Raw genomic sequence first — 13875 nt, forward strand, 5'->3', positions numbered from 1 at the left:
TGTGTGTGTGTGTGTTGTTGTTGTTGTTGTTGTTTTTAATGACTTAAAATTATTTGGTTCCCGGTTCCTGGTCTCAGAGTCAGGTCTGGGCTTCAGGGACATAAATCTTGATGCTGTCTGCACTCTCTGTGGCTGAGTTCTGCCACACGGAAGCTGCCCGCTTGGCTTGCCAGGAGTCTCTTGCGGGCCTCCTGACACTGCTTGTCCCTGACATCGGAGGTCTTGTCGTGGCTCACTGCCAGCTTGGATTTAACTGGCTTCTTTGGAACTGGAGGGGGTGTTTTCTTCTCTTCCTTCCTCTTCTTGGGCTCTTGAGCTGATAGTTTGGAACCTGGAGCCTGCTTCAGATTCTGTGTCTCCCTCTCTCTCTCTTTGTCCCCCACTTGTGATCTCTCTCTCTCTCTCTCAAAAATAAATAAATAAACATTTAAAAAAATAAAAGGGCTTGGAGAAAATAGAGGACATTATAGTTTTTAGAAAGAATGGTCTGGGAACCAAAATCCTGCATTTTTATTATCATTTCTTCCATTTAACTTTTTCTAGGACTTTTGACATATCCTTCTTTGTGCTTTGTTTTCCTCTGGTTTTCAGTGAAGTAAGTTAGACTAAATGACTCTTAAAGCCCTTCCACTAACAACATTCTGATTAGTTCTCACAATGCTTATATTCCAATCTGTGGCTTATCCTTTGTTCTTGTTGGTTGCTAAACTTTTAGGGCATTTTCTCTAATTGTCAGGTGTAATTGTTAAGAGACTTGTACACCAGTTCTGCTGTTTATTAAGCTGTGTAACTGTGCAGATTACTTAAACTTTATATATTTTTTTCTGTAGAGTTCTACTAATAAGAGTATTTACCTCAGAGGACTCCTGTAAGCATTGGGGGATAATACATATCAAGCATTTAGCAAGATTTCATGAAATTAGTTAACAGTAGTTGCTACTTTCTTCTGATTTTAAGATATGGATATATATTTGGCTTCAAATGGAAAAAAACGTATAGCATCATAGCTTATGATTCCTTAAGTTTTCTGTTAGAATAAAATGTATATGTCTTTGAAACGGAATTTAATCTTTTGCAACTTTTGCAACTCTTTGTACCAGAATATAGTAATTTTTGGCAGTTTGAGCTTTAAGCTCAAACTTTATAGAATTCTAGACCTATGTGACATATCAGTGCAGCTACTGGGTTGCATTTTACAGGCCAGTTATCTAGGTATGATTCATCAGTGTGTTATTCTATGCAAAATCATATGTTCTGTAGGGGCCCTCAGAAGTCATTTTTATTACTGCTATGACTTTATAATGCTTGAATTATTCCAACTCATTTTCTTTACAGTACAAAATTCTTAGGTTATACTTTCAAATCTGGTTGTTGTTGTTTCCTCTTTTGTTTTGTAGAAAAAAAAACATATTGTTTCTTATTCATAGGTTTCCTGTAGCTTACCTCTATGTAGTAGGGTAATGCCCCTTTACTGATTGAGGTCAAATGCCATATGTTCACATTTTCAACATAATATCAAGTCTGTTTGCCTGTACATCAGATATTTAAAACATTAATCTTTCCATTATCAGTAGCTGGATATTGATATTGTATTCTTAGAGATCATAATCTTACACTTTTCAAACCTGAAGTTCAGGTCATCCTTTTTAGAACCATGATCTGTGGAAAACATTAATCATTTTTTCAGATTCTCTAGCTGCTTTCCTTCAGTTAAACCAGATAATTAGAAAGCAGCATATATGCAGTGTATATATTGCCTGAATTTAAAGATACATCTTCACTGGATGACTATCTTATTTCATGCCCTTGACTTTTATGGAGAGTTGCTGTAAGAACAATAAGAATAATGCAGACATGATAATCATTACATTAAAAACAACAGTGACACCAGCAATTTCCTTTCTGATTCTTATCATGCCACACTTGCCTAATTAGTTACCCTAAATGAAGTAACATTCTGCATAAAAATTTCTCACCCTTTCCTCACTCTATCCCCTCTAAATCCCCTTTCCAAAAAAGATCCATTTTCCTAATTATCTGAAGGATACAGGAGTGCTGATTCATAGGCACATAGGTACCCCAGTGTTTATAGCAGCACTGTCAACAATAGGCAAATAATGGAAAGAGCCCAAATGTCCAACACCTGATAAATGGATTAAGAAGATTTGGTATTTATATACAATGGAATACTACTTGGCAATGAAGAAGAATGAAATCTTTGCCATTTGCAGCAATGTGGATAGAACTGGAGGGTATTCTGCTAAGTGAAATAAGTCAGTCAGAGAAAGACAGGTCTCAAATCATATGTTTTCATTCATATGTAGAATTTGAGAAATCTAACAGAAGACCATTGGGGAAGGGAAAGAATAATAAGATAAAAACAGAAAGGGAGACAAAGCTTAAGAGACTCTTAAATACAGAGAACAAACTGAGGGTTGATGGCAGTCAGGGATTGGGGGGGATGGGGAAGATGGGAGATGGGCATTGAGGAGGGGACTTGTTGGGATGAGCACCAGTTGTTGTATGTAAGTGATGAATCATGGGAATCTACTTCCAAAGCCAAACTACACTGTATATACACTGTATGTTTGCTAATTTGATAATAAATTATTAAACTAAAAAAATAAAAATCTGCCCCCCAAAATAAATAAAGTTTGTTTTATTCAGTGGGCCCTGGTTCTTGTTTTATTGTTCACTTTCTCAACTCCTTGTCCACAGTCTCCTTTGGGTAAAAGTATAATTTATCATATTGCAAATGAATAGCACTTGCTTTATTTGTTTGACTTTGTATATTATGAAAGGGCAGACATTGTTTTGCACTGAAGTGCAGGACTAAAAATGATCGTGTGAGGTGAAACCAGGCAAAAATGATCAATGGAGAATATTACAACTGTTAAAAGACCTTTAAAAATTTGGCAAAACATTAAGAACTTTCTTACTCTTGGTTGTAGATGTATAAGGTAGTGCATTTTGGCTGTATAACAACAGCTTTCTTGCTGGTCTCCCTTCTTCCAAAGTGTCTTAGTCTAGCCATTCGTTTATACTTAAAAAGAAATTTTTTTTTAAATGTTTATTCTTGAGAGAGAGACAGAGACAGAGTATGAGTGCGGGAGGGTCAGAGAGAGAGGGAGACACAGAATCTGAAGCAGGCTCCAGGCTCTGAGTTTTTTTTTTTTTTTTTTTTTTTAAACCTTAAGTAGTATCTTTATTTTTTTTTCCAATATATGAAATTTATTGTCAAATTGGTTTCCATACAACACCCAGTGCTCATCCCAAAATGTGCCCTCCTCAATACCCATCCTCCACCCCCCATCAACCCTCAGTTTGTTCTCAGTTTTTAACAGTCTCTTATGCTTTGGCTCTCTCCCACTCTAACCTCTTTTTTTTTTTTTTTTCCTTCCCCTCCCCCATGGGTTTCTGTTACGTTTCTCAGGATCCACATAAGAGTGAAACCATATGGTATCTGTCTTTCTCTGTATGGCTTGTTTCACTTAGCATCACACTCTCCAGTTCCATCCACGTTGCTACAAAAGGCCATATTTCATGCTTTCTCATTGCCACGTAGTATTCCACTGTGTATATAAACCACAATTTCTTTATCCATTCATCAGTTGATGGACATTTAGGCTCTTTCCATAATTTGGCTATTGTTGAGAGTGCTGCTATAAACATTGGGGTACAAGTGCCCCTATGCATCAGTACTCCTGTATCCCTTGGGTAAATTCCTAGCAGTGCTATTGCTGGGTCATAGGGTAGGTCTATTTTTAATTTTCTGAGGAACCTCCACACTGCTTTCAGGCTCTGAGTTGTAAGCACAAAGCCTGACGCGGGTCTCGAACTCACAAACTGTGAGATCATGACCTGAGCCGAAGTCGGATGCCTAACTGACTGAGCCACCCAGGCACCCCCCACCTTTTTAAAAAAAATTTTGTTTTCATTCATTTATACTTTTATAGTCCCACTTTATGAGGACACTGCAGTTCATTTACCCATTTTTTAAATTGAAGTATAGTTGGCATGCAATGGAGCCAACTAATCTTCGACAAAGCAGGAAAGAGTAACGGAAGAAAGATGGTCTCTTTAGCAAATGGTGCTGAGAGAATTGGACAGCAACATGCAGAAGAGTGAAACTGGACCTCTTTCTTACACAGTACACAAAAATAAATTCAAAAGGGATGATGGACCTAATTGTGAGATAGGAAACCATCAGAATCCTACAGGAGAAAACAGGCAGCAACCTCTTTGACCTCAGCTGTAGCAACTTCTTACTTGACATGTCTTTGAACGCAAGGGAAATAAAAACTATTGGGACTTCATCAAGGTAAAAAGCTTCTGCACAGCAAAGGAAACAATCAACAAAACTAAAAGGGAACCTATGGAATGGGAGAAGATATTTGCAAATGACATCCGATAAAGAGTTAGTATCCAAAATCTATAAAGAATTTACCAAACACAACACCCAAAAAACAAACAATCCAGTGAAGGAATGGGCAGAAGACATAAATAGACACTTTTCCAAAGAAGACATCCAGATGGCAGACACAGGAAAAGATGCTCAACATCGCTCATCATCAGGGAAATACAAATCAAAAACACACTGAGATACCATCTCACACTGGTCAGAGTGGCCAAAATGAACAAATCAGGAGACTATAGATGCTGGAGAGGATGTGGAGAAACGGGAACCCTCTTGCACTGTTGTTGGGAACGCAAATTGGTGCAGCCACCCTGGAAAACAGTGTGGAGGTTCCTCAGAAAATTAAAAATAGACCTACCCTATGACCCAGCAGTAGCACTGCTAGGAATTTACCCAAGGGATACAGGAGTACTGATGCATAGGGGCACTTGTACCCCAATGTTTATAGCAGCACTCTCAACAATAGCCAAATTATGGAAAGAGCCTAAATGTCCATCAACTGATGAATGGATAAAGAAATTGTGGTTTATATACACAATGGAGTACTACGTGGCAATAAGAGACTCTTAAATGCAGAGAACAAACAGGGTTGATGGGAGTGGGGAAAATAGGTGATGGGAATTGAGGAGAGCACCTGTTGGGATGAGCACTGCATGTTGTATGTAAGTGATGAATCACTGGAATCTACTACTGAAGCTAAGACTATATGTTAGCTAATGTGAGAATAATAATAATAAAAAAAATTGGCATGCAATGTTATACTAATTTCAAGTAAGTATACAGCATATTGTTTCAACAATTCTATACATTACTCATTGCTCATCATAAGTGTAGTTACCATCTGTCATACGTTATTATAATATTGACTATTCCCTATGCTGTGCTTTTTATCTCCATGACTTATTTATTTTATAACTGGAAGTTTATACCTCTTTATCTGTTTCACCCATTTTTATATTAATGAATTACAGGTTTAGAGGGTTTTTTTGGCTGCAAAAAGTGCTTCTATAATATTCTTGTATATGTCTCCTTGGGTATATGTACAAGGGTTTCTCTGGTGTATATATACATAGAGGTTATTGTTATTGAGCATGAACATCTTAAACGTTACTAGGTATTTTGAAATTGCCTTCTTTTAAGTATCAATTGTTTGCCTTAATTTTTTTTGAAAAATTTTTTTAATGTTTATTCATTTTTGAGAGAGAGAGAGAGAGAGAGAGAGATACAGAGTGCAAGTGGGTGAGGGACAGAGAGAGAGAGAGAGAGAGAGGGAGACACAGAATCCAAAGCAGGCCCGGGGCTCTGAGCTGTCAGCACAGAGCCCAACGTGGGGCCCAAACCCACAGACCACAAAATCATGACCTGAGCCAAAGTCAGTCACTCAACCAACTGAGCCACCCAGGTGCCCTTCCCTTAATGTTTTGATCAGTTTTCCTAAAATTTTGGAGTCTTAAGTTTTTTACTCACCAATCATGTCATTGATATTCTTGATGACTTTGAATCTTGTTGACAGAAATGAACTATTTCAATTTGTGTGAGATTAATCTAGATAAGAGGTCAGCAAATTACACAGCCTTTGGGCAAATCCAACCTGCAACTTGTTTTATTTTTATTTTTTTATTTTTATTTTTTATTTTTTATTATGAAATTTATTGTCAAATTGGTTTCCATACAACACCCAGTGCTCATCCCAACAGGTGCCTTCCTCAATACCCATCACCCATCCACCCCTCCCTCCCACCCCCCATAAACCCTCAGTTCTCAGTTTTTAGGACTCTCTTATGTTTTGGCTCCCTCCCTCTAGCAGCTTGTTTTAATCTAGCCCTTTAGTTAAGTATAAATTTTATATTTTTAATGAGAGGTTAAAAGAAAAAGAAAAATGTGACACAGGCCGTATGTAGCCCACAGAGCCTAAAATATTTATTGTCTGGCTCTTTATATGTTGTCTTTCTTAATTCCACAATACTTGAGAAATGCCTTCAAGTTTATTTACCTCCCTGCTGGCTGTAAGTGTAAATTTTGTGTTCCTATCACATAGTCTAACCTGTGTATAAAAACAAGCTTATAAAATGATTTGGTATTAAGTTGTTGCTGTTTCTTCAAAGTCCTTCAAAATGTGGAAACATTCTGCTTCAGCATAACCAATATTTCATCATCTTCATTGAAGTTAAATCTATTTGGGACTGCATTATTTAAGAAATTAAGATAATTAAGTCATCAATGTTAAGATTAGAATCGTGAATCATGTTCTATTTTGGGGGAAATAAGCTTAGAAACAACTTCATTGTGTAAACGTGATTGCTTGGAGACAGTTTAAGTACCAATGTATAAACAATCGGTGTACCAGTGTATAAACAATCGGTATACCAATTATAAAATTTAGTCATCAAAAGCACTGTCCCAAGCAAGTTTTCTTAATAATGTGTTTGCTTACAGATGGTTTATGTGTTCCCTGGTTTATGGTGGATTTCAGTCTGTGATATAGAAGTAAAAATACCTTATATGTTAGATGATATTTTATAATATGTCATACTTATGCTTTTAATACATCTGCCCCTAATTGGCCTCAAACACTAATTTTTTTAGATCTATTACTCTGAAATAATTTTGAAAAGATTATTTTTAAAGAGGAAAATAGACATAAGTAGAGGAGAGGTTTTTTTGTTTTGTTTTTTAGGGAACCAATTAACTTGTTAATGTTATATAAAATTTACTCATGCATAATCCTCGATTAATAAAAAAAATCAGGTAGAAAGATAGGACTGTCTCTCTCATTACTTAAGGATTTCAGTGTTGATGCTATCAAATAACTCAACTGAACCTAATGGCAGTATCTTTGGGGCAGCTGGTTTTGGTCACCTGAACATTGAGATACTCTTCCTATTCTTTTCTTATTCTTATCCTTGACTATTCCACCCTGATCCCCATATGTTTTAATGTACTCGTTTGTTACCATATTTCAGTATTTTTGAAGCACCCATTGTGGAGATAAGTATACAAAAACAGTATTAAAGATTGTCTCCTTTTTCATCAGGCATATTTACACCCATAATTTTTTGTTCAATTGTCCCTTCTGTCTTCTTTTGGATTAGTCAAATGTATTCTGTTATCCTCTCTTATCTCCCCTATTTTCTTAATAGCTAAACTTCTTTGTTTTACTTTAAGAAAAATACTTGCTCTAGGTTTATAGTCTTATAGTCTATATATAGACTTAATTTATAGTTTACCTTGGAATTATACTATGCTACTTTATATATATAGTAAGATTCTTAAAATTTACTTTCCTTTGTGTTATATTTGTTCTATAGTTTATCTCTGCATGTGTATAAACCCCACAATATATTATTACTTTTGCTTTAGATGGTCAATTATCTTTTATTTTTAGATGTTTATTTATTTATTTTGACAGACAGCACAACCAGGGGAGGGTCAGAGGGAGAGAGAATCCCAAGCAGGCTCCATGCTGCCAGCACAGAGCCTGAGGTGGGGCTCGATCTCATGAACTTTGAGATGGTTACCTGAGCCAAAATCAAGTCAGACATTTAACCCACTGAGCCACCCAGGTGCCCCATGATGGTCAATTGTCTTTTCAAGAAATTAATGAGAAAAGGAGGATGTTATATTTAGCCACATAGCCACATTTCCAACATTCTTCATTTCTTTGTATTTGATACACATTCCCCTCTGGTTTAAGAACTTCCTTTGACATTTCTTGTAGTGGAGATTTACTGATGATAATTTCCTTCAGCTTTTGTTTATCTGATACAGTCCTTTATTTGCCTGCAGTTTTTTTTGTAATTTTTTTTTTTAACATTTATTTATTTTTGAGACAGAGAGAGACAGAGCATGAACAGGGGAGGGGCAGAGAGAGTGGGAGACACAGAATCTGAAACAGGCTCCAGGTTCTGAGCTGTCAGCACAGAGCCCGACGCGGGGCTCGAACTCACGGACCGTGAGATCATTACCTGAGCCGAAGTCGGACGCTTAACCGACCAAGCCACCCATTGCCTATAGTTTTTAAGGCTATGCTATTCTAGCTTCACAACTGTTTTTTTTTGCAGTACTTTTGCTCTGATATCACCTGGCTTATATTGTTTTGAATGAGAAGCCAGTAGTGATTCTTTTGTTTATGTGTAATGTGTCTTTATATTCTCTGACTTCTCTTTAAGATTTTATCTTTATTGCTGGTTTCCAATAACTTGATCTTGATGTACTTGGTATAATTTTTTTCCCCATTATATTTGAGATTTGTTGAACCTTTTAGATCTGTGGTTTCACTGATTTTATCAAATTTGTGTATATTTTTGTCTGTCTCCTTAAGCTTTTTTCTTGATCTCCAATTAGACTTATTTTAAATCTTTTTATATGGTTATACAGATTCCCTTAGTCATTTTTATTCAGTCTTTTTTGTTTCTGTGCTTCAGTTTGAATAGTTGCTCTGTCTTCAAGTTTACTGATTTTTCACTGCTGCAGTTATTATATTTATAATACCTGGTCTGCTAATTTTATCATTTCTATTATTTCTGGGCCTAAGAATATTGAATCTTTTTAAACTTCAATATTTCTGTCTGTGGATCAAGTTGGGGTTTTTTTCTTCTTTTTTTTTTTTTTTTTTGAACTCTCTAAACTTTATAGAAAGTTTGCAGGAGTAGTCACAAATAATTTTGTTTTTCTTTAAAGCATTTGAGATTAATTTGCTGCTGTATGCTCCATTACCCTGAATGCTTTAATGTGTATTTCTACCAAAAAATACATTCTGGTCACATAGCCATAGTGCAAACCATCAAATTAAAAAAGAACATTATTATTACCATATAAGTTTTATCACTTGTCCCTGAACTGTCTTTTATGACAGAATGATCTGGTCCATAATCATGTGTTCTATTTATTTGTCATGTCTCTTATGTCTTCTTCAGTTGAAAACAGTTTCTCAGTCCTTCCTTTACTTTCATGACATTGACATTTTTGAACATTACAGGTCAGTTATTATGTAAAATATCTCTCAGTTTGGATTTTTCTGATATTTACTCATGTTTCGATTCAGATTTTTCATAGAAATAATGCTATGTTCTTCTCATTGCATCCTATCAAATGATACTTGATTTCAAATTGTCCCATTACTACTAACGTTAACTTTGATTATGATGGTGTCTGCCAAGCTTCTCCACTGTAAAATTACTGTTATCCCCATGAAGTTCATGTTACTTTGTGGATAGTTACATTGAGACTATATATCTTGTTCCTTAACAAATATTTCATTTATTTATATTAATTTATATCTTCATCGGCTTATGAATTTCTGTGCTATTCAGTGGATCAGCATTCATTTACCAACATTTGTGTTGATGTCTCCATTGTATCACTTTGGCCAGTAGGCTCTTTTAGCCTGGTATTTGTGTGCTTTTGGCAGTTTTACGTCTCTCTGAGCACTTTCTTGCAGTAAGATTTCCAGACTCATTTTGTACTTTGCCTTTCCCAGCCTTGGAATCTGCCATTTCTTTAAGACGCCCTGATGCCTTTTGGTGGAGAATTTGGCAACCAAGTTTTTAAAACTTAAAAGCCGGGCTCTGGGTGCCAGCTGTGCTTATTGCTATTGGGGTATGGCTGTTCTCAGGTTATCTCACAGAACAGAGCTCAGGAATACACACACACACACACACACACACACACACACACACCCCACACACCATACACATTTTTATCTATATTTATTTAGCTAAGTATATTGAAAATCTTGAAATTATACTGATAATTCCAATGTCAGTTCAATATAGCAGAATTTACTCTTATTTTCTTTATTTATATGTTTATAACTCCTCTAATAGTGAGAAGCCTGGCTACTATCATCCTTAATTATTTATTTAATCAGTCATTCCAAATAAAATTCCCCTGTATTATCTGCTGCTTTTCTTTCAGAACAATCATGTCCCTCACCCCACTGACTCCCCAATGACATTTAACATTTTTGAATGTTAACATTTTTTCTTTCTTAAATATGTAAAATATCATATATTGTATGAAAAACAGTGGGCCTTCTTTTTTTATTGCATACTATCTACTTTCTCATGGTACATAGTCCTCACATCACAAGAAGTCATGGGGTATTAAAAACAAAAAAACAAAACCCTGTTGTCCTGAGAACCACAACTGTTCCCTTCAGATACTAGTGTGAAGTTTGTTCTATAATGCCAAATGTCCTTCTCAGCTATGGAAACTTTCTCTCAATGTGCTCATTTGAATCAACTGGTAAGAGCATGTTTGGCCCTGCAGTTTCAGTGCCTAGATGGCCAAGTCAAGTGAGAGCAGAGAGCTTGAGAGTGGCATTTGTATAGGAAACACACAGGGACTGTAAGATAATATCATGGATTACATGACTTCCATTCAATTCTTAGGAATTATCATGGAGTCATAAGAAGAGTAGCCTTGAGGTTTTGTTTCTTGTCACAGAGTGCCATTGATCTAGTGGACTGGGTTCTAAAATGACGTGTAGACCTACTCAGAACCAGTCTCTGGTTAGACGTGGGAATACTTGGATGGTATCTCTTTGTTGGTCTCCAAAATTAGACTGTTCTATCTTCAGTGCCTAGCACTGTGCCTGATACAGAGTAAAAAAAGTATTCATTGATGAATGAATGAAAGACAGATGAAGAAGAGGTTAAACTATTATATTTAGCCATAGCTTTTCCTTTGTACTGATGTCTAGTTTCTGGGACAGAATGGCTTTAATATTTGAGGCATAAATAACACCCAATGTAAATAAGTGTGCTAAAGGAACCAGTTTAATTAAGAGCAGATTTTTATTTTTTCTCTTTTTCCTCTTTTACGTATTCATTTTCTCTTTCATTGAAAGACATATATATGGTTGCATTTTTATAAGGACACTGAACAGTTGTTCTCTTTTCATGCAGGGGCCTGAATTAATGAATAAATACGTTGGTGAATCTGAAAGGGCTGTTAGAGAGGTAAGATAATTATGTCTTTGTGTATGGTTTCATTTTGTTTTGGGTTACTGATTATGAAATTTCCAAATCAAAATTCTAGTGGTGTATTTTTTCTTCAGGCAAATATTATTTTATTATTTAAAAATACAATTTTGAGGGGCACCTGAGTGGCTCAGTGGTTAAGTGTCCAACTTCGGCTCAGGTTATGATCTCATGGTTCATGAGTTCGAGCCACGCTTCGGGCTGTGTGCTGACAGACAACTCAGAGCCTGGAGCCTGCTTCAGGTTCTGTGTCTCCCTCTCTCTCTGCCCCTCCCCCACTTGTGCTCTGTCTCTCTCTCTCTCTGTAAAAAATAAATAAAAATGTTTTAAAAATTTCAGTTTTGATAATCTACAATCCTTTGTTTTTGTTTTTAAACATCATCATATTACCAGCCGTTAGTTTTACCAAATAAAGATTGTAACAACTGCCAGAATTTCACTAAAAACGAAAAAAAAAATGTGCATCTGACTTATAAGGAATGCTTGATCTCAGAATGAGATTTAAATCCTTTAAATTATGTAGTCCTTTAAATGAAATGAGCTTAGTATAAAAAAATTTCACTTTACTCTCATTTTAATTGTTTTACCTTTGCCTAGTGATTTAGACAGTGCATTCCCCCTCTTCTAAGATTTACAGTTAGTGCTTGATTGTTTTAATTTATTTTTCTTAAGAGAGAGTAGGGGAGGGGCAGAGAGAATCCCAAGTAGGCTCCACACTGTTAGTGCAGAGCCTGACATGGGGCTTGATGTCACGAACTGTGAGATCATGACCTGAGCCAAAATGAAGAGTCATCTTAAACAACTGAGCCACCCAGGTGCCTCAAGCCAGCTCCTGATTGATAGGCTACTCATTCATATCGCGGAAGCTACACAACTGGTAAATTCATGCAAAATCAGGGCACTTGGACTTGGGTAACTACAGTAATTTGACCACAGGTTTTGGTTTGCTAAGCAGAGGTTAGTCTGCCTCACACAGACAGCCTGTATTCTTTCAGAAGCTAAGCAAGGACAAGAACACACAAACAGCAATGGAATGGATGGTCTCCAGGAATGGAATGGATGGTCTCCATTTGTGAATACCTGGGTGCCAACCCAAGAGTATTAGAAATTAGAATACTTCATTTTTCATCTGAGAAAAAAATTTTAAGTTACTTTTGTCCTATTTTTATTATTTAAAATGTAGACAATGGCAGTTGTAGGAAAAAAGGAAATGTTTATTAATAATGTTACGATAACGGTTTTGAATTTTTATGATCATGATCCTTGTGACCAGAAAATGGGGGTCTAGGTTACAGGAAACACACCTTTGGATTTCTTTCTGCCTGTGCTGATTTTTTCTAGGCCATTTCCATATGTGCCCCCCCCCCCCCCCCCGCCCCATGGCTGTCTGGCCAGTCTCTAACATTGATAGTCTGATTGACTTCTGATCTAATCAGTCTATGCTCTTTCAAGTTTTTTTTTTTTAATTGTTTAATTTTTTAATTTTTAAAATTTACATCTACATTAGTTAGCATATAGTGAAACAATTGATTTCAGGGAGTAGATTCCTTAATGCCCCTTACCCATTTAGCCCATCCCCCCTCTCACAGCTCTGGCTCTTCCACGTTTTGATCATTTTTCTTGTCCTGGCTTTACATCAATCATTACTTTCCCATACTGTCTTCAGAGAAATGAGCAAGGAATGTGGCTTTTGGGTTTATGGGTATTTTATATGCTAAGCTATAACTGATTTTACATGTTTATGGCTTTTCTTTTAAACATATGTTTATGATAGTTAATAATAGCTGTCATTTACTGAGCTCTTACTATGTTCCAGGCACTGTGCTAAATGCTTTGCATTCTTTTTTTTTTTTAATTCAATTCTTAAAATAATTTTCTGAGGCAAGCATTTACCATTATCTCCACTTTATAGATGTGGAAATTGAAGTTTAGAGAAGTAAAGTTACCTGCTGAAGGTCATGATTGGGCTGGTTGACTTGTATATAATAGATTTAGTTCCTAACAGTTTTCAAACTAAAACCCAACTGCAGAGTTTCTGAAGTTTGCTAATCTTTAGTTAATGTGGTACTTTTTTCACCAGATCTTCCGAAAAGCGAGAGCAGTGGCTCCTTCCATTATTTTCTTTGATGAACTTGATGCCTTAGCAGTTGAAAGGGGCAGGTAAGAAATATTTAATAGGACTGCAATTAAATATCAGTGATTACATTGTAGAGGATATAGTATTTCTTATACAAATTTTATTCATCAAAGTATTTGGCCTCCATAAAATAATTTTTAATTCATGTAAGTTTTTTCTTATATCCAACTATTTTATGTTCTCATTTTATAATACTTTCATATATGTTTTTTAAAAGTGTTTTTTAATGTTTATTTATTTTGAGAGAGAGAGACAATGAGCGGGTGAGGGGCAGAGAGTGAGGGAGACACAGAATCCAAAGCAGGCTCCAGGCTCCAAGCTGTCAGCCCAGAGCTGGA

The 13875-nt window shown here is 36.0% G+C and overlaps 1 protein-coding gene across 3 annotated transcripts in view; it reads left to right on the forward strand.

The window, feature by feature from the left end:
* Positions 1-13875, forward strand: part of SPATA5 (spermatogenesis associated 5) — a 360927-nt gene that overhangs the window by 80055 nt on the left and 266997 nt on the right. For all 3 annotated transcript variants that reach the window (XM_049631141.1, XM_049631144.1, XM_049631143.1), the window contains exons 12-13: positions 11326-11379; positions 13481-13560. In XM_049631141.1, coding sequence (XP_049487098.1) covers positions 11326-11379; positions 13481-13560 — 134 coding nt within the window. The remainder of the gene's footprint in view (positions 1-11325; positions 11380-13480; positions 13561-13875) is intronic.

This window comes from Panthera uncia, chromosome B1 (genome assembly GCF_023721935.1).
Source record: "Panthera uncia isolate 11264 chromosome B1, Puncia_PCG_1.0, whole genome shotgun sequence".
Lineage (NCBI taxonomy): Eukaryota > Metazoa > Chordata > Mammalia > Carnivora > Felidae > Panthera > Panthera uncia.